This window comes from Marmota monax, unplaced genomic scaffold (assembly GCF_021218885.2).
Source record: "Marmota monax isolate L192 unplaced genomic scaffold, Marmota_monax_Labrador192_F-V1.1 WCK01_AAM20220418_F8-fsc00158, whole genome shotgun sequence".
Taxonomy (NCBI): domain Eukaryota; kingdom Metazoa; phylum Chordata; class Mammalia; order Rodentia; family Sciuridae; genus Marmota; species Marmota monax.
In genome coordinates this window covers 2484394-2505555 of record NW_026694092.1, presented here as the reverse complement: position 1 = coordinate 2505555, position 21162 = coordinate 2484394, and the positions used below count along the sequence as shown (strand labels likewise).

The 21162-nt window shown below is 38.5% G+C and overlaps 1 protein-coding gene across 1 annotated transcript in view; it reads right to left on the bottom strand.

Moving 5' to 3' along the window:
- Otc (ornithine transcarbamylase) overlaps positions 1-21162 on the bottom strand; it is a 58047-nt gene that overhangs the window by 8279 nt on the left and 28606 nt on the right. The window contains exons 5-8 of the mRNA XM_046465037.2: positions 9872-10025; positions 7478-7600; positions 1214-1267; positions 984-1133 (exon numbers count right to left, since the gene is read on the bottom strand). Coding sequence (XP_046320993.1) covers positions 984-1133; positions 1214-1267; positions 7478-7600; positions 9872-10025 — 481 coding nt within the window. The remainder of the gene's footprint in view (positions 1-983; positions 1134-1213; positions 1268-7477; positions 7601-9871; positions 10026-21162) is intronic.

Below are 21162 nucleotides of genomic sequence, written 5' to 3'. Positions count from 1 at the left end.
TGGCTTTGAACTTGCGATCCTCCTGCCTCAGCCTCCTGAGCAACTGGGATTACAGGCATGCGCCAGCAAGTCAGGCTAAAATATTTTTTGTACTTGCTTAATCACTTTCTTCAACAAAGTAGATCTGCTGACAAAATCTCCATGTGCACCTGACTTTTAGGGTATCTGGGGTGGGACCACTAGGGACTAAACCTAGGGCACTCTGCCATCATGCTATAGCCCTAACCCTTTTATTTTTATTTTTATTTTTTGCCCCAGTTGGCTTGGAACTTGTGATCCAGCCTCCCCAGTCACCAGGATTACAAGCATGCACTACTGTGACCAGCCCAGACAGCAATTCTCAAAGTGTGGCCCTGGACCAATAGTATTACATCACCTGGGAACTAGGTAGAAATGCAAATTCTCAGGTCTCACCCATGACCCACTGAATCAGAACCCTTGGAGGAGGGGCTCAGATAGCAATGCATGAACATTTCCTCCAGGTGATTCTAATGCCTGATCAAAATTACACTGCTTCAAGTCTTACCAGAAGGTATCAAATTGAATGAGTTTGCTGGGAATGCCCTGAAGGATTTGGCAAAACTAAACTGAATGTAGGGTCCTTAGAAAATAGAAGCAAGAATGAGCATGATTATGGGGCTTTTCTTACAAGAGAAATCAGAAGAAATTGCATGCATCAGAAGTAACCTAATATCTCTAAACATACATGGATGTATTATATTATGATATCTCTGTTCCTATAACAGGGAACAGCACGCTTCTCTCTGCTGCCTGGGTTTCAAATTTCTTTGTCCAGCAAAAAAAAAGTGTCTTTCCCAAAGGACACAGGTAATCACTGGGATGAGAGAAATCCCTGGGGGATACATGAGTTCTTTATGGAGTATGAAAGGATAGTTTGCTCTTCCTAAAATGAATGAGTGATTAGATGATTGTGGCCTTTATGAATGGAATTAATGAACCTTCAGAGAGGCATCAACTTGTACCTTCATTGTAACCTGGTAGCCTTGGAAAGCCTGGAGCCGCTTTTTCTTCTCCTCCTCTTGTCCCATGCTTATCCAAGTGTCTGTAATTAATACATTGCCTCCATGTGCCGCTTCCAATGGATCATTCGTCAGTGACAGCTTGGTACCATTCTAGCATACATAAGCATGCTGGTTAAACAACTTCATGAGACAGAGTGAGGCAATCATAGCTTTACAAATAAGGAGCATACCTCCTTGGCATACTGCTCTGCCAACTGGGTTATACTAGGATCCGGCTCATAACCCTGCAGGAGGAAGAATTTAACTGTTATTTAGGTAATTGTTTTTTTTTTTTTAATTTTTATTTTTGTTTTATTCAGTGCTGGGGATGGATGGATGCCCAGGGCTTGGTGCATGCTAGACAAGTGCTCTACCACTGAGCTACACTCTCATCCCTTAAGTAATTGTCTTATACATTTTTTTTAATGCATGGACTATTTTATTTTTGAGAGTAGGCCCTCTCTCCTTCCATTTTTAAAGATATCGCCCAACCACATTCAGTAGAATTGATTTTTATATCTAGAATTTCAAACTTTCATAGTGCCTTTTGAAATTTAAAAAGGCAACTAATTGGTTCACCTTTCTTTGATGATCTTTGACCTCTTTTTAGTCATAAAGATAAACATGGAGTATGCTTTCTAGCTCTTGGCAGACCTTCATCTTGTTCCCTTAAGAGCTTAAGAGGATTATATACATAATTGTACAACTTCATGCATTTTTATTTGAACATTTCTACATGCTGTTCTTTTTTGTCTGCAATGCTTTTCCCCACCCATCCCATGTGGATAATGCTTTCAGATCTCAGTTTTAATGAACCCTGCTCAGAAAACCCTCACTGACCACCCAGCTAAATACTACCAGACTTCCCCCCAAAAAAAACCTTATTCTTTTGCAGGGTACTTGCCTTAAAATGGTCTTCACACAATAAGTACACTGTTGTTGTTTTTTTTTACTAATATTATTTTTTGATTGGTATGGTGAGGCAGGCAAGGTGCATAAGGTGCAAAATTCTAGGAAACACTTGTTCTTAGAGTACAAGCACAAATTTTGCATTTGAGGTGTCTTCCTTGCTCACCCTAGTCCAAGTTTGGGGACATTTTGGGGAAACTAAATCTACCCAAGCTATTCCAGACTTCAACAGGTAGCCTTTCCTCATCCTCCAATCTATTCTGTACACAATAGTAAGAATTGTTTTCTCTGAAGTCCTCCATGTTTACTACTTGTTTCTTAAGTCAAAACAGATTAAGAGTATCAAGATCTCCCACTTACATCCCTGCTTCTCTCTCTTCTAATTTGTCTCAATATCTTGCTATAGGAAAGCCAATCTTCTTGTCATCCCTAGACACATTCTGTTCTTTTCTGCCATCACAGCTGTAGGACAGGCCCAAGATGGCTATAGTTAGGCTCCCTCACTGGGACTTGCAGCCAGTTATGTTTTAGTATGTAGTCAAGGTCATAATCACCCTGATTCAGCATATGTACTCAAGGTTATAAATATCTCCTTATAAGCATGCATTCACTTATGTAACCTTTTGGTACTGTGCCTTCTTCGTTGGACCTACATATAAAAAAAAAGGCTTCTAGAAAGCCTGGAGTGGGTTGGGGGAATGGAGGCTGCTGCTGCCTCTGAATAAAGCATGTCTACTGTCTCAAATGTGCCTTGCATCTTCCTTCACTGGCCAGCATCCTGAATCTGTTTCTCTGGGTCTGAGCCTCAACCTAACCACAGCCTTTCACCTTTGAACACTATCCCCTTTGTCCCCTCCTGGGAATCTTCATCAGAAGAGGCCAACTCCTCAAAACCCCAGCTCAGTCTTTCCTCTGGACCTCCCATATGGAAAATTAGTCAGTTCAAATACCATGATTATGTTCACCTTCGTCCACTCTTCTCATCTTCCTGGTTTCCGAGCATTTCTCATAAGTTGACTTTTAAGTTTTTTTTTCAGTGGAGTATTGTGGTCTCTCAGCCCCCTTCCCTTCGTGAATAATTATGCATAAAGAATTATTCCTTCTGGCTGCTGGGGTGCTGCCAGAAGACTGCCTTTAGCTGTCGGCTCCCTTTGGGTACTGACTGAGCTTCAGAAAACTACCTCACCCCAGGTCATGCATTTTTCCAGGGCCCCATATTCAATGAGTGATTAACAGGAGGGTATGAAAACCTGATCCTCTCTGCCCAGCTCTGGAAAGCTCCAAATGGCCATCTCAGATTCAGAATACTCCCTAGTTGGCCAAGACTGTTGTTAGGCCTGCTTTGCAGATCAGCCTCTACCTCTGTCCACTCTTACTTCCTTTTCTACCTTTCCACAGTTGTTGATCTCAAGGGCACACTGTGATAAACATCTTGCACATCCTGCACTCTGAACTCTTAGATTCTGCTTTCTGGTACATGGAAACGTGACAGGCGTGTCCTGGTTTATTCATTTGTAACCTTATTTACTTACATGTGATTGATGTGATTGTCTACTATAGTTCCTCTCAAATTACAAACTTCTTTAAGAACTACTCCAATGTTGATGATAGTGGTTACAGATATTTTTAAGACGTTTTGCCATTATCTAATGGCCATGGATTCTGGGCCACTGTTTATATGAGCTTGGGGAAAGTGATTAATAAAGCCTTGCTAATTTAATAACTAATGCTGTGAACAGTCATACTGGTAAACATAAATGAAGAGTCTTGGATATTACCCCAGGTACCTCCTGCCCTGAAAATTTAGCCTTCCCTTTGGAGAGCAGGTTTTATACTCAGTATAATCATTCTTAGAGAAGGAATCAATAAGTACTTAGAGAACCGAAAGAGGTTTGGAAATTAGAAAATCACCCAACCTTGCAGGCACTGGACCATGACTTAGAATACAGAGAGAAATTCTTTACTCACATCTCAGCTTTCAATACTAAATCGTTCATTGGCCTTTACATAAATCTTAAAACCAGATGATGAGAGTGATTAACAAATCCACTTCAGTCTAAATATTCACTTAGAACAATGTTAAAATCATTACCATTGATAGTTTATGGAGTAATCGTACAATCACGGACAAAATTTTTTCTTAAACATGTAAGTTATTGTTGGTTGAAAAATGGAGAAATGGATTAGTTATAGCCGTGGAAACTTTTCAGTGTTTCTTAAATTTACAATAAATCTCCTAGCTTTATCTTTAAAGGAAATAGATCTACTAACAACTAAAGAATTACAAATTGATGGAGTGACTTCTGCATTATCAGACTTTCCAGAAGATTTTTTAAAACTCTTACTCCCACCAAGATTTAACTGGGTTTTAGTACTCTTTATCATTTAAATGAGTTCCTGCATAAGAACAATACTGAAATTACTCTGTAATATTGGAATTTTTTCCTTTCATGTTAATAAAACATCTTTGACATGCAATAAAATGTTTAAACCATATATTTTTTCAACAGAATAAGGCCTCCTAAAAGCACCTTATAGCAGGAAACAATTATTGTTAATGTGTGTTTCATCCTTAGAAACCAAATGCAATAATAGATAGCGTTAATTCAGAGCCTTTCTTCAAACTAGATTTGTTGTGAGAGTGTGCTCATCTCATAAGTGAAGAAAACCCACTGTGAGCACATGTCATATCTGACCCTTTATTTCAGTTCATGCTGAATAAAAGAAGAGAATTATCTATTATAGGGGTAATATCTCTGAGTCACAAAAATTTACCATAATAGGAGGGCTTCTAGTACCTGCTATTGCATATGTATGCCATTTCTTCTAATGGCAGGTACATGGATTGAATACTCTCCTCAAAAAATGTATATCTAGGGCTGTGTGTATAGCTCAGTAGAATACTTGGTTAGTATATGGGAAGCTCTAGGTTCCATCCCCAGTATTGCCCAAAGGAAAAAAAGACATGCCCACTCATAATCCCAGAATGTGACCTTATTTGGGAATAAGAACTTTGCAGATATAGCTAGTTAAGATGACAGCTTACTAGATTAGGGTCGGCCTAAATTTAATGACTTGTATCCTTATAAGAATAGGGGCATTTTTACAGAGAGATACACATTGACACAGAGGGAAAATGACAGAGGCAGAGATTGGAGTGATGTAGCCCTGAGCTAAGTAACAGACATAATGTGGCCTTGCCAGCACATTGATTTCAGGCATCTTGCCTCCAGAACTGTGAGACAATGCATTTATGTTGTTTTAAGCCATCCAGTTTGTGATAATTTTTTATGGCCACCCTTGGAAACTAAGATAGCAAGATGCATTGACCCAAACTGGTTCAGCAAGAACACGAGGGAAAAGTACTTAGTATTGTTTCATTTTGCTTTGGCAAGATGCAACAGATGATGCTGGGGCCCTACACAGGTGCCCTCAGAGGATCTGCTTTTATGACTTTTGCTTCTTCCTCCAATTTCAGTGGGTTTTTAACACCTAGTACTTTCAGTTCTTCTTCAGAAGACAACCTTCCAGCTACCAGGCTGCTTTCCTACAAAAGTGACAGGGGATTTACCATTCCACCTTTTCGGCTGCCCTTGATCAACAACAGGTTCAAAAGGATAAGAGCCCACTATCCTCACCCCTGATTGAGACTATTCTGAGGAATAACTTATCCTCCAGAGCTCATCTGTGGGATCAAGCTGAAGCTACTTTCCATGAGACTGGTCCTGACATGACACTAGGAGAACCAAATCATCTGGTCTACCCAAGATTCTTCCAATTTTAGCAGTGAAAGCTCCTCTCCTATAGAAGTTCCTCAATTTCAGAAAGTCTGGCCACCATAAATGGCACCCTTGTTTGAATTCTTCCCTTTCCCTGTTTTCCCTGTATAGGTCTCCCTTAGAAGTAAATCACTTGTGCACAAATTCCCACTTGATGTCTTCTTGTGAGGAACCTGGTCTAAAATACTGGTGGGGATCAGGAAGGGGGTAAAAAATACTTGAGAGACTCAAGGATTTGGATATTTCCTGTTGGAGAAATTCAGCCATTAATCCACATTGTGTAATTTATGTTCCCTGTGGTTGGCAAATACACATCACAAACTCAAGAAACAGAAACAGAAAGGGATTTTGAAACTCCACATATTCACCTCAGGATGCCTTAGCTTCTCCAGGTTAACCACTGTGGTAACTATGCATATAATAGAACACATATGCTTGGTCAGAGATGCACTAGTGCACAATAATTGTAAACAATCCCCTCCCCACCTCTCTCTCTTTCTACTGGGGATTGAACCCAGAAGAGCTTGACCACTGAACCACATCTCCAACCCTTTTTATTCTTTTATTTTGAGTCAGGATCTTGTTAAATTGCTGAGTGCCTCGCTAAGTTGCTAAGGCTGGCCTCAAATTTGGGATCCCCCTGCCCTAGGGTCTCAAGTCGCTAAACTTACAGGCATCATGTCTTAATGAGAGAGTCAATTCTATCTTTTATCACAAGTGAAGACTTTGTTTGGGATCCCATTTTTATTTGGGGGAATTTTCTTTTCAAAGGACTCCTGATAGGATATTTGTAGCTAATGAAAAACATAATAGAGAAGAGAATCTGTAAAGATAGGGTGTTTAAAAGGTTCTTAGCATCATTCAAAGCTGGTTTGTGTTTGAGTCTCTTGTAGGATTAATTTTACCCTCTAAAAAGGCCTATTTATTTTGTATGGGGCTGGAGTATCTTAAAATGGGGCTTCTTCTAGAGGGATTTGCAAATTTGTATATTAATTTATTCATGCATACTATTATATAGATCAAATAATTTCATGTGAAGAAATTCAAACTATATAAAAGGATAAATGGTGAAAATAACATCTCCCTCCCGCCTCTATCCTTGAACCTCCCAGTTCTTCTCTTTAAAGGCAACAACTATTACCATTTTCTTGTGAATCAAGAGGGTTAACCTGGGCCTATGAAAGATGTCAGGCTTTCCATACAATCTGTGGGAGATTAGCAGCATGGTAGAAAGTATGCAGGGATCATCTTCACAGCCACAAAAGACTCAGATTTAAAAAGCCAAAGGACCCCTGGAGTTGAGGTTTGAAACACTAAGCTGGTGTAGATGCCATCACTATGACCTTCATATTGGATTGAAATTTTTCTACCAAATTGCAATATTAGAAAAATGACAGCATCATTCCTATATGTTGAGAATTCTACACTGGCTTGATTTTGCTGCTTTCTGCAGCCTGCGTGATGGTAATGCACAAGGATGCCAGTCATCATAATGGCCGGTATCAGGGCATTCAAAGGGATAATTCAGACATGCTTTTAACACAGACTCACAGAATGAAAGGCACCAGCCAAGACTAGCTCTTATTGTAGAGATAGGAAATGGGGCTCTTAAGAGGCCGGATAGCTATTTAATAGTAGGGCTGGTAACATAACCTAAGTTTTGTGGCCTCACCTATGCTGCCCTTGAATGGAAGAGAGCTTTATTTTCACTAGGTAATTGCATATGATTTAAGTGAGAGTTCATTTCAAGGTAGAAAATTTCCCTACCTTTGGAGTGGCCGCCTGAAGGTGCATCCCGAATTTCGCGGCACTCATCATGATGGAGTGCAAGATGTTGTTGCCATCGCCTATCCAGCTGAGGGTAAGACCTTTGAGAGAGCCATAGTGTTCCTAAAATGTAAGGGATGAAGGAGTTTCAGTCTGGGAGAAAATCCACTTTTGTGCAACAATTATTAGGTAAAAATAAAGGAAGCATTTTTCACCTCAATTTTAATGCTTTTTGGAATGAATAAACTACTAAACTTTTGCATTGTATAGAATGATTTAATAATATGAATGAACAATCACAAAACAATAGTAAAAAAATCCTAATATCTTAAACCAAGACATCAGATGACCTTGTACAGAGACTCAGATTTTCACACATTCCAAATCTGAATCTCAGTCGTAGTCGATCAAGAAATGCGCACCACAGTGTCCAGACATTGTCCTTGTCTCTGGAGGTATAACAAAGGACAAAGGAGACAAAAATTATTGCTTTTACAGAGCCTTCACTGTTGGGTATAAGAAAGGGGAAATCCAATGCACCCATAACACCAGTGTGGTGTTCTGAGTATGTTCAGATTTATGTAAAGTTAAAAAACGTGCCTAACAATACTGTTGTTGTTTATAGGTATAGATGTGTGTGACACATACCTGGGAATTATAAATGCAAACATTAAAATAATAATTTAGTAGAGTGGGAGTATACAGGATCAGGCAGTTACACCATGGGCTTCAAATATACCTGTAATTTTTTTTTTCAAAACAATAAATAATTATAAAGTATTTGCTTCATCACATTAAGATTTCAGAAAACTGCTGGGCACAGTGGCACATGCCTGGAATCCCAGCAGCTTGGGATGCTGAGACAGGAGGATGGCAAGTTCAAAGCCAGCCTCAGCAAGTTAGCGAGGCCCTGAGCAACTCAGTGAGATCATGTCTCTTGATAAAATTTAAAAAAGGGCTGTGATGTGGCTCAGGGGGAAAGCATCCCTAGACTCAATCCCCAGTACAAAAAAAAATTTTTTTAGAAAACTGCATAATGGGCACATGGCACTTGCTTTAGTTTTCTTGAAGTGTCTACAGGTTTCATGTATTTATCAATATTTATGTATTTATAAAGATCAGATTTTAAAAAGAGGCACACCCAATCCCAAAAAAGCAAAGGCCAAATGTTCTCTCTGATATGCGGATGCAAACACACAATAAGAGGGTGGGAAGGGAAGAATAGAAGTTCCTTGGATTAGACAAAGGGGAATGAAGGGAAGGGGGGGGGATGGGAATAGGAAAGACAGTAGAATGTATCAAACATAACTTTCCTATATTCATAAATGAATACACGACCAGCATAAGAATGAGAAGTTATACTCCATGTATGTGTAACACGTCAAAATACACTCTACTGCTGTGTATATCTGGAAAAAAAATAAAAAAAAATTAAATAAAAAAGGAGGCTAACCAGTTTTGAGATGATGGAACTAAGCTAAGCTAGGATTTATTTATTTTTTAATATTTATTTTTTAGTTGTAGTTGGACACAATACCTTTATTTTACTTATTCATTTTTATGTGGTGCTGAGGATTGAACCCAGGGCTCCACACATGCTAAGTGAATGCTCTACCACTGAGCTACAACCCCAGCCCCCCTAAGCTAGGATTTAAATCCAAGTTCATTTGACTTAGATCTCATGTTCTTGATAAGCAGCTTCCAATTCATTGAAATCCTACTTTACAATCTCCTATATAAAAGCATTGCACAAGACCCTGCAGGAGACACTATGAGGAACAGAACAGCTCATTTCACCTCATTGAATTTATTTTACTAATAATCTTGGTATCTATGCAAAGTCACACCTGCAGACAGAACCTTGGCATCTGAAATCATTGTTTCTTCTCTCCATGGATCTTATTCTCATCTCTGAACAGCTTCATTTTGAACTTAAAATGATAGAAAGTTGCTCCCTTCTTCAATGTGTGTGGGGGTTTTTTTTTTTTTTGACCATTTTGAATATTCTAAGCAAACTCCCCTGGCCTCCAAACCCAAGCCATGTAGTTCAATGTGTGTAGGATCACACAAGACTAGTCCACTCAGAATGTTCCAGCATTCCCTATTCATCCATTGTGTTAAATATGGCACCCAAACAGCAAAGTAATTGAAAGAATCGAATTTGGGAACCGGGGTTGGGAACAGGGTTGAGAGTGGAAGAATCTTATAGTCTGTTTTTCACAATGCCCTTTCCCCCTGAGATTTGTAGTATGCACACATATGCTACAATTCTTTGTCAAGATGTTATATGAAATGAAACACTATTACTATAACTTAAGTAAATGGTTCCACTTGGTGCTAGTCTGGAATTAGTTGTTGATTTTGTTGTTTTTTAAGGCAAAGAAATACACCAACCTGGAGTGTGAGGTAATCAGCCAGGATCTGGATAGGATGATACAAATCAGAGAGTCCATTGACAATTGGGATAGATGCTTCTCTAGCCAGGATGTCCAGATCTGATTGTTTGTACACTCGAGCCAACACTGCATCTGTCATGCTAGATAACACACTGTGGCAAACCAACAAAAGACACACTACAATAATTATGCTTAAAAACTCCTTCTTTAATACAAGGTCCTAAACAATAATAAGAAATGTTAATAAATTAAAATTTTTACTAAATTATATAACTACCTAGCAACATGAAAGATTTCAAAGCTAATATGAAACATAGTTCTTACAGAAGACAGATGTTGTTCCAGCCATATCTTCCACAGTCACCAGCGATTTTACACTTTTTATGCAAATAAGAAATCAACTGTGGACCCAGCAGACATAATGATAAATTATAATCAATAAGTGGCTATTAGTTAAATTTAAAGGGACAAGACCAAAAGCAAGATATACAGAGAAACATTAATGACCTGGTGTGTGGCTAATTTTCTCTTACATTATCCAAGAGAGAAATATACATTCTCTCTGTAAAACTGAAAGTACCAATGTAACAACCATGGAAATGCCCACACAGATTGCTCTACGAGGAAAACCCTTTCTATGAGGGAAATTCTTGACTTACCACCTCTAGCTGCTGCACCTTCAGGATCTGCTGTATCAGTGCTCAGTCATGAAGTGAGAACAGTTTGGGACTAAAGCTGGGCCATGCCTGCCTGACATGAGACCTTTCTGATGGGCAGTCTTTGTTCTGGGATTCCCCATTGGCCTGGCCAAGATGTTTCCCAGAAGTGTGCTGCTCTCTGGGGCTCTTCCTACCCATCCCACCTTACATCCTTTCTTCCACACAGGTTAGACCTGCACCTCAGCATTAATACATCTCTCCCAGAATCCCCTCCTGCTCCCTCCCTTCTTTATTCCTCACAGGTGTTTCCTATAGTAAATCTCTTCTAATTCCATCTTCAATTCTGCTACTTAGTGGACCTGAACTGTCAAGTCAACAATGAACTCGGTGGTTAGAAAATTCAGGGATCCCCAAGAGACGCCTTACCCCAGGGATTAGAGGATCAAAGACTGAAAATCACATTTCTATTACAACATTTCCTCAAATTTTTCATTTTTCATCAAACTTTCAGATTTCTCATACCCATAATTCCTAGATTTTCAGATTTCACAAATCATCAAAATTTCCAAAAACCACGTGGAGATCAACATAAGAGTCTCAACTCTCTGACAAAATAAGGGCACAAGGAACAAGCATATAATAATCTAATTGTCCTTCAACAAATGAATGAATAAAGAAATTGTGCAATATTGTCCAACCTTACAAGAAAGACCATTAGTGGCAGGTAATGTAGCTCAGTGGTATAGTGCTTGCCTAGCATGCATGAGGTCCTAAATTCAATCCTCTGCACCACCAAAAAAAAAAAAAAGAAAGAAAAAAGAAGAGAAGACCATGCCTTTTGTGATCGCATAGATGAACCTAAAGGATATTATGCTAAAGCAAATGAAAAGATTGTATTATCTCACTTATGCACTTATGCATGGAATCTTTAAAAAGCAAATGAACCAGGCTTGGTAGCACATGCCTGTAATCCCAGCGGCACTGGAGGCTGAGGCAGGAGGATCATGAGTTCAAAGCCAGCCACAGCAAAAGCAAGGTGCTAAGCAACTCAGTGAGACCCTGTCTCTAAATAAAATACAAAATAGGACTGGGGTTGTGACTCAGTGGTTGAGCGTCCCTGAGTTCAATCCCTAGTATCCTGCTCACCCCTGCAAAGAAGCAAATGAGTTAAACAAAAGATGGTTACAAGGATCCAGAGAGACAGGAGAAAGGGGTAGATGTGAGCCAAAGGATACAAAGTTGCAGTTATATAGGATAAAAGTATAGAATTCAACTGTACAGCATGAAAACTATAGTTAACACCACATTGTATGTTGTGTACTGGAAATTTGCTTAAAGAGTATATTTAATATGTACTTGCCACAAAAATAAAAGTAATTGTGTGAAAAAAGAGGTATAATATGTTATTACCCTCAGTTAATAAAGAAAAGAACATTTGAACACAAAAAAGGGAAAAGAGAGAATTATAAAGAATAATCCTTGAAATGAATCAATTGAACTTTATGAAATTTCCTATATTATTCTTTTTTTTAAAAAAAAATGTTTTTAGTTGTCAATGGACCTTTATTTTATTTATTTTTATGTGGTGCTGGGGATTGAACCAGTGCCCCACACATACTAGGCAAGCACTCTACTACTGAGCCACAACCCCAACCACTCCCATATTATTCTTTTTTTAATTTAATTTTTTTATTTATATATGATAGCAGAATGCATTAAAATTCTTATTGCATATATGGAGCACAACTTTTCATATCTCTAGTTGTGTACAAAGCATATTCACACCCATTCATGTCTTCATATATGTACTTTGTTATTCTTAAATTTTTTCTTATTTCAATACTGATGGGAGCTTCTCCATAGTAAGGCATCAGTGGAGGGCAAGATTTGTAAACCACTGCTCTTAACTATCTAAGCATATTATATATTAGCACATGAGAGAGGCGAATAAAAGATCCACTGTATAGTTTTCAAATCAGGTTAACTTTAATCTTGGAGTACATGAGTATCTTGGAGAGATTTTAATTTTTTTGTGTGTTTGTGTGATACTAGGGATTGAACCCAGCGGGGCTCTACCCCTGAGGTATATCCTCAGCTCTTTTTATTTTATATTTTGAGACTGGGTCTCACTAAATTGCCCAGACTGGCCTGGAACTTGTGATCCTCCTGCCTCAGCCTTCTGCATTGCTGGGATTATAGGAATATTGCTGTAGACACAAAAAGCCCTTTGGACATTGAAGCATCTGTTGACAAAAGGAACAAAACTTGGTAGTAAATGCCACCTGGTCCTCTTTCAACCAGGGAAGATGCAAGTGAAGCAGAACCCAGTGATATGGGGGTGGGGCAAGGGAAAGCAGTTCCCAGGTTGTTTTCACATTGGAAACACTTGGGGGAACAAAGATATTTAGAAAATTAGTTCATATGATCTTGTCCATGACACTGGTTTCTACTTTATGCTTGAAATTGCTGTGAACATGGAGAGACCCCATTCCTATTCTTCCAGGCTACTAAAGATCTTGAAAAAATAAAAACAAACCTTGTCATCGGAAACAATGACAACCCTGTAACTAGAGCTGGACTACAGGCACATTAATAGTAACCTAAGCTTTATATAGCTCTCCAGTAATTTAAAATCCCAGCTTTAAACATTTTAAGAACTTTAAGAACTTTATTATATGTGCTACAAATGAAAGGTTGACAAGTTAAAAATACTCTCTGGCTCCATAAGGACTCCATTTTGGTATATTTTCATTTTCATTGAAAATATGGAGTTCTGCTTGCCTTCTAGCAGATTCCTGCAACTTTGGAGATGATTTTAGGTATTGCCAACAATGGTACCAAAACAGCTTTTGCAAAAACCCACATTATCCACATTTTTCACACATACCAGTTTGTTCTGGATGTTGAATAGCAGATATCAAGATTTTTCAAAATAAGTTATTCAATTTATTTTGCCTAAATGTTTAATATGTGGCCTATTTCCCTGCTGTTTAGAAAAAGGAGAGGCATGGTATGGGACTTTAAATGAAAAGATGGTTCGTGAGATAAAATGCTAACATTGACTATTTCTAGATAACAGTGGTATCAGTGGCTTATAAGATTTTTTTTCATCTCTTTTAGTATTTTCTATCAAAAGAAGTACTATTGTAATGATCAGAAAAACATCATTCAAAAAGGAAATTTCTCTCAAATATCATTTTGAAAATAAATGAAACTGAACTAAGGCTTCTTAGAGCAATGGCTAATTCTTGGCCTTGGTAAAGAAATGTACAAGATGAGCCTGGGAACATCCTTTTATACAAAAAAGCAAGGGAATTATCAAAGACAAATGGAGCTCGGTCAAAACAACCTAACCTGAACACATATTACACTGGCCACATCTGAGCATCAATAATGATAATAAATGGAATGAAGTGAAACCTTCAAATATACTAAAATCCATGAGTTCATAAAGATACTAAAAATCAGAAGAACATTGAGAAGAATAGTAACAAGACCAATTTCAACTTACTTTAAAAGAGGGCTCTCCAAAATAAAGGAAAGAAGGAGTGGGGATCAGATATTATAAAGATATAGGGAAGATCAGTGGACTAGAACAAGGAGATGGAAAGGGAGGAAAGAGGGATGAGAAAGGGAGGAAATATGGAACAAATTTAACAAAATCATGTTCTGTGGGCTGGGGTTGTAGCTCAGTGGTAAAGCACTTGCCTAGCATATGTGAGGCACTGGGTTCAATCCCCAGCACCACATTTTAAAAAATTAATAAAATAAATGTATTGTGTCCATCTACAACTAAAAAATTTAAAAATCATGTTAAGCACATATATAAATATACCATAGGGAATTTTGCCTTTATGTATAAGTAGAAACAACCAATCAAAAAATAATAAATAAATGAGCAAAAGGAAGATCAGTAGAGTAAGGGAGGAGAACAGGGAAGAGAAAAGGGAGGAAAAGGGCAGGGAACAGGGACTGAAATCAAATTCCAAATTTTATATATATATATATATTATACCACAGTATATAATGCTGTAACAAAAATAAAATATAAATAAAAGTGAACTCTCAGATTATATAAACTCTTGGGTAGAACAAATCCATTACATAAAAATGGAACAAGATGGCTTAGTATGTAGAGTGTTCTGATACTGTATATTTTCATGCAGGGCTCAATGACCATTTTTTAAGGAGTGGTGTGGAAAGTGTGAAAAGAATGGTTGATCTAAATAAATCCTTTCCAACCCTGAGCTTCTGTTAGTTTTAGATATTTTTTTTCCTTTAGTATAAGATGGAAACTTGCTTAGGACTTAACTAAAACACCCTCAAGCCACAAATGAAAAAAAAAAAAAAAAAACATAGTAAGCAAAGTCCTCCATGGCCCCAGGGAGGCCTAGTGCAGAGTCTGTGGGGTTGAGTGAACACACACACACACACACACACACACACACGTAGTGTGCTGGGACAAATATTTTTTTTTAAGAGAAGAGAGAGAGAGAGAGAGAGAGAGAGAGAGAATTTTTTTAATATTTATTTCTTAGTTTTCGGTGGACACAGCATCTTTATTTTATTTTATTTTATATGGTGCTGAGGATCAAACCCAGGGCCCCACGCATGCCAGGAGAGCGCGCTACCATTTGAGCCACATCCCCAGCTCCAGGGACAAATCTTAAGAGCAAATGTGGATATGATGGAGATGGATGATCCCCCAGCAATTCTAATGTCCTTAGAAGGACTTGAATTCTTCCTAAAATAATAGAACGCACTGACTGTGCCTGTTTTGGGAAAATCCACTGCAGATACGTGAGAACTGGCTACAAGGTACCAGGAGAATAAAGAAAGAGATAGATTCAGGATTGAACATAGTGCAATCTATTCAGGATTCACTGAGAGAAGTGTGGTCAATGTTAGGTAGTTTAGTTAACCATGAACAGGTGGGTGGGAAAAAGGACAATGCAGGACAGACATTAGGCCTATGCACCAAGAAAAATGCAAGAGTCATAAAACCGAAACCACAGGGAACTTTATCTAAACAGGCAAGCATTTGGGAATGTGGGCTGGAACGCCCAACCTTCCGCAAGCTGTAGGTAATTATGATCCTTTGAGGGAACTATTACTTAAAATCATGGGGAAACCTAATTGAAGCACACAAGCTTCAGAAAAGTGGGCTTTGGGATGTCAAGACCTCCCTCAGCTATAGTTGATTATAACTCCTCAAGGGACATCACTGTTTTTAGACCATAATGTCCTTACCTCTTGTAATCAAGTCACCAGAACCCTCCCCTGACACTGAAACTGTGTCACATCCCCCAATCGCCCTGTCAACCAGAACATCAAGACCTCACAAGGAAAGTTTGCTGAGGATTATCCAAATGATAATAAACCAATTAAGGGGACAGGAGAACTGAGGCAAGAACAGGGAAGGAACTCCTTAAAAACTCCAAATCTGTGAGCACTACACTGTCATTTCTTCCAGGTGGTCTGTACAGGTCCTATGTCATATGTTACCCTGTCCTTTCACTGTCTTTTTGCTTACTACTCTGTGTTTCTCTCAAATTCTTTCCAGCAGATTCATAAGAACAAGCACCCAAGAACTTCAGTGGCTGCTCAGGCTGCATCTGGAAGACCCCAGCCCTGTAACAGTCAAGGGCAGCAACAAGACTTGGACAAGATGGAGGGGGCTTACATGGTGACCAGAGCAAAAATGGTTTTCATTTAAACTGAAATGTACCTGGATTATCTCAAACTTACATCAGGACATCAGGCACATTCCTGGCATGTGCAGTACCACATACCATTCTAATGGCTTTGTTTATCTATAAACAAGCCAGTGTTACTCAAGGGCAACAAGGGTAATTGTAACTCAAGATGTATGCAGTCAAGTCAAGCTGGATCCCTACAGATTCACAAAAGCCAAAGACAAACAGAAGTTGTATTCTCATAGGGCCCTGCTATTCATTCTCTCCTTTGTCTCCATTCTGCCTCAAATTAGACCATGTGCAATCTAGACTCCAGTTTGTTATCAATGACAACATTTATTAGTTGAATAGCTGACTAGGAAACTGAGAAGAACTTTGGTTGCATATAATGACACCATTGAGAGTACTGTCATCATTTCCAAAATGGATGTTTCCTAATTTTATTTGTTATAAAAGCAGGTCAAGGCCCTAGAGGAGAAATAGGATCTGCAATGTAAATTGGTCAAAGGATAAACTCTCTGAGTCTCCCCTGAGGAGGAAGAATATTCCAACCCTCTGGTATTTATGCTCAGGTTATCATTTTAGTTATATCAATATAAGAATGATGAAGAAAGAAAGAAAACCTTTATCAAGCCTACATAGGGCCTTATCAAATAGGCCAGTATTGGAAAAAGCCAAGAAGGAATGAAATTGCCATTTTCAACTCATTCATGAAATATTTTACAGTGACCACATTGTTTTGGCTTAAATGTCAGATTCCAAGTTTGAGAACCTTTGAGAAAAATCAGTAGGGCACTATGGCATTCAGAATGATCTCTTCAAAATGAGCTAGAGGAAGTTCAGTGTGAGCCATCTGGGAAATCACATAGAAGGCCAGATTTGAGTTGGAGATTGTCCCAAGATTGAGTTAGATCATAACTTGATTCAACTAACATAACTTGAATTTCTTCTGTATGCCCATACTTTACAAGTATGATCACATTTCTCTTCATATGATTCATAAAACATTTCTACTTTGCAACTCAGGAACCTGGGACTCAGAAGCAACTGGCCCAAACCACAAGAGCCAGTGTGTAGGAGAGCTATGAATTGAATCAAAACCTGACTCTGCTTCAATGCCTTTATCCTTTATACTACAACACATGATTCTAAGAGAATATAACATAGTTCAGACTGTGAGAACTATGTTATATTGTCACCATTTACCTAAGGATATATAACTGTCCTGTGTGGTGTCTTGGTGTCCTCTGTAAAGATTCAAGGAGATGTCATATTCCTCATTTGGCACCGATCTATTGAGTACCTAATTAGGCAAATATTTCCCATTAGGTACCAATATTTTAAAACATTTTGCCAATAAAGACTATAAATTTTACCTTTTGATCTTTATACCATTGGTATGAACACTTTAAAAAAACATTCCTTTAAATATGACCATGATTCCCTGTTTCTCTTGACTGCTTCTCATGTAGAAATTCTTCCATAACTTCCATTATTTTGGTTGTCAGAATAACAGTTGGCAACTCTTCCACGATGCTGCATGGGCAGAGTGAGTTGAATGTTGTCCCTCCAAAAGGCCTGTTTCTTGATGACTAGAAACTCAGAATGTGATCTCATTTGGAAGTAGGGCCTTTGCAGATGTAACTGGTTAAAACGAAGTCATACTGGTGTGGGGGTAGGTTCTAAATCCAATGACTGTTCTTATGAAGAGGACAGGGTACACAGAGACACATAGAGAAGAAGCCAGGGTAAAGATGGAGGCAGATTTTGGAGTGATGTAACTACAAGTGAAGAAGTACCAAGGATTACAGGAGCCACCACAAAGGGACTCATGGTCCTGTGGACACATGGATTTTGGGTTTCTACTCTCCCGAATGGTAAGAAAATAAATTTCTATTGTTTTAAGCACTGAAGTTTGTGATAATTTGTTGTGGCAGCTCTAGGAAACTAGTATGATGGTTTATGCTGATTCCTCTCTTAGTTTTACATTAGTAGAACACACTTTAACAATCACTATCATAAGTAAATTACTTCTATAGGGAAAGTAATTAGAATAGAACAACATTACATTATTTGGTTTTATATGGAGCCTTTCATACACATGGTTCCTGAAGCCATATTACTAAGTACTGTATTAAAGTGCAAATGACTGTGAAGCTATTATGCACCTTTCAATTGTGCACTCAGAGCATTAGGCATGAACAGCTATCATTATGGAAGAAACACAAAGCCTTGAAACTGGAGTGATAATGTTCCACTGCTGTTGCTAAGTTCCATCTGATTTTAAATTTCCAAAGAATCAGCGATCTGAGTCATGCTAAGGTGTCACTTCTGGTGTTACATCTAAAAGTACAAGCCCAGGGCAAGGGAAAAAATAGAATATCTATCTCTTAACCCCATTAGAGCACCATGGTATTGACAAAATCTGAAAATGCCGTCCAATGTGAAGCAAATTTAGCTCAATGCACAGGTTTATGTTTGGTGCTTTCTGATATGTTAGAGGGTGGAAAAGAGTTAATGAGAGAGGCTTCTCAAAAGAGGGAAGTGAGCAACAGGGTTGATTCTATTTGATGGGAGCTTTGGCTTCTAGGTATCAGCACTAAACTGAGTAAACAACTCAAATCTTAAGACTATCCTTACCAGTTAGAGAACATATGGATTTTTTTTTCTTTTCAAAATGCTGAAGAGAGATGAGAGCCTGGTTGTGCAGAAAAGAATTAATATGGTGGCCATGAGACAGCTATCCTTTGAAGACCTGCTTACAAGGGTGACCCTCAGCAGGCATCTTGGAACCTGGCCTTTAGAAGAGTTTCCACCATTCCCAAAACTGATGGGGATACACACACTATTATTTAGGCTAAATATATTCTTTCTTTCTGAGTGACTGAAATTGGGGTTTGTCCTAGGCAGAGGGGTGCTTAAATGACCAGTTTCCAGTAAAAACTCTGAGAGCTGGTTTGATGAGAAAATTAAGTGCACCCTGTGTAATTCCACTGGTTAAGACTTGGAAACTTGTACCTGGATTCCTCCAGACTTTACCCTATGTGCCTTTTCCCTTTGTAGTATGTGTTTGCATATGCGTGATGGAGTGATAATGTGCATGTGTGTGCGTATGCATGTGTGCATGTGTGTGCATATGTGTGATGCTGAAAATTGAACCCAGAGCCTTGCACATGCTTGGCAAGGGCTCTACCAATGATGTATACTTCTAACCATCCTTTACAATCTTGATTTGTATCCTTTAGTTGTCATAAATCTTAGCCATGAATATAACCATTGAGCCCTATAAGTCCTAATGAATCATTGAACTTGGGAATGGATTTGGGGGCTCCCTGATACACCAGCTCCTCCAAAATGTCAATAGACAGCTCCTATCAGTGCTCCCCTTCACTTACCTTCAGATTTCACAATATTCAACTCAGACTTAGCTGAGGAGAATTCACCCACGACTCGGACATTTTCCAACATTGCTGCTTTTCCTTCTATTCCTACATACATGCAATGTGTTGCTGCCTTAGGCCTTTGCACCAGCAGTTCTTTCTGTCTGTGATGCTCTTCCTGTAGCTTTGCATTTCTGGCTCGGTCTTTTCATTGAGTTCTCAACTTGATGGTCACCTCCACTGACAGATCACTTGCCTTAGCTTCATTATAGTACATATTTCAACCTGCTTTTTAATTCATGCTTTGTTTGTTTATTTATTAAAAGCCCTCCTCACTCTGGATTTTATTTCCACTCCAACAAGGATCTTGTTTGACTTGATCAGCATTTTATTCTCAGTGCTAAAATGTCTGGAAGAAAAACTAGGTATTCAATAACTGTTTTTGAATAAATGAATAATTAAATCACATGAAAAATAAGTGACACTTTGGAAATTGCATTTAACACCTTTCAAGAGACTGCCCTGGCTTTGCTCCCCCGATTTCTGTTACTGCATTCACTAAATTCCCCCTCAGTTTCTTCTTTCACCAATGTGCAGGCACTTTTCATTCTACCAGGCCCCCAGAGCAGCTAGACAGGTAGATTGAAGAAGCGACACCATCAATCAGTGTCAGGTGTGCACTATTTTCTTGATTTGAAAGGGCAAGCACTGTCACTTAAACATCACCCAATCCCTTTACATCTTAAAAATTTAAACTTCTACAAAAAGCAAAAGAGGCAATTGTTAAGGGTTGTGTGGTGCATATTGCAGAATAGATGTCATTAAGATCTGCTTCTTTTCTTCTCCTGTTCAATTACTTCTGTAAAAGGCAGTGGATTTTTCTTGTCTTCTTCAATTTGGGTTTATTGAATTTCTGAGTCTCAGCATATCTTGTTTGTTAGGTATTTTGGCAGATTAAGCAATACTGGGACACACAGGAGAAAGCCAGATTTCCACAGTAGCTGCTCTGTCCCTTTTTCTGATACCCCACATCTCCCATCCCAGACTGTTCTAATATTGTACTATCTTTATTCTCATATTACTCTAATTGCATCTGCCCTCAAGGTACAGCCTTCTACAATTCTCCCAAGAGACTCTGGAGCTCATTTCTTTTTCTTTACCACTGAGCTTATAGGTACTTATATTTTTCCAGTTCTCAATGTCACCCAAGGTGCTTATCTCCAGTGGCTTGTGAACATGGTACATTTAAAAATTCAATCTTTAATGCAGTATGTCCAATACCTGATCTACATACCTTCTCCACAAAACAGAAACTTCTTTCTCTTTCCTTTTCTGCCTACACACACACACACACACACACACACACTTACTTTAAGAGTAATGAATCTGGAATCATTTCATCTCCATTATCTAATCATCTGTCATAATCAGCTGACATGAAATCACACAAAAAAAATCTCTTATGATCAATCCATTCTTTACCATTCATGACTTTACTAGTCTACATACACAGCACAACAGCCCAGGTTTCCTATATCATCTGTCAACTCAGGA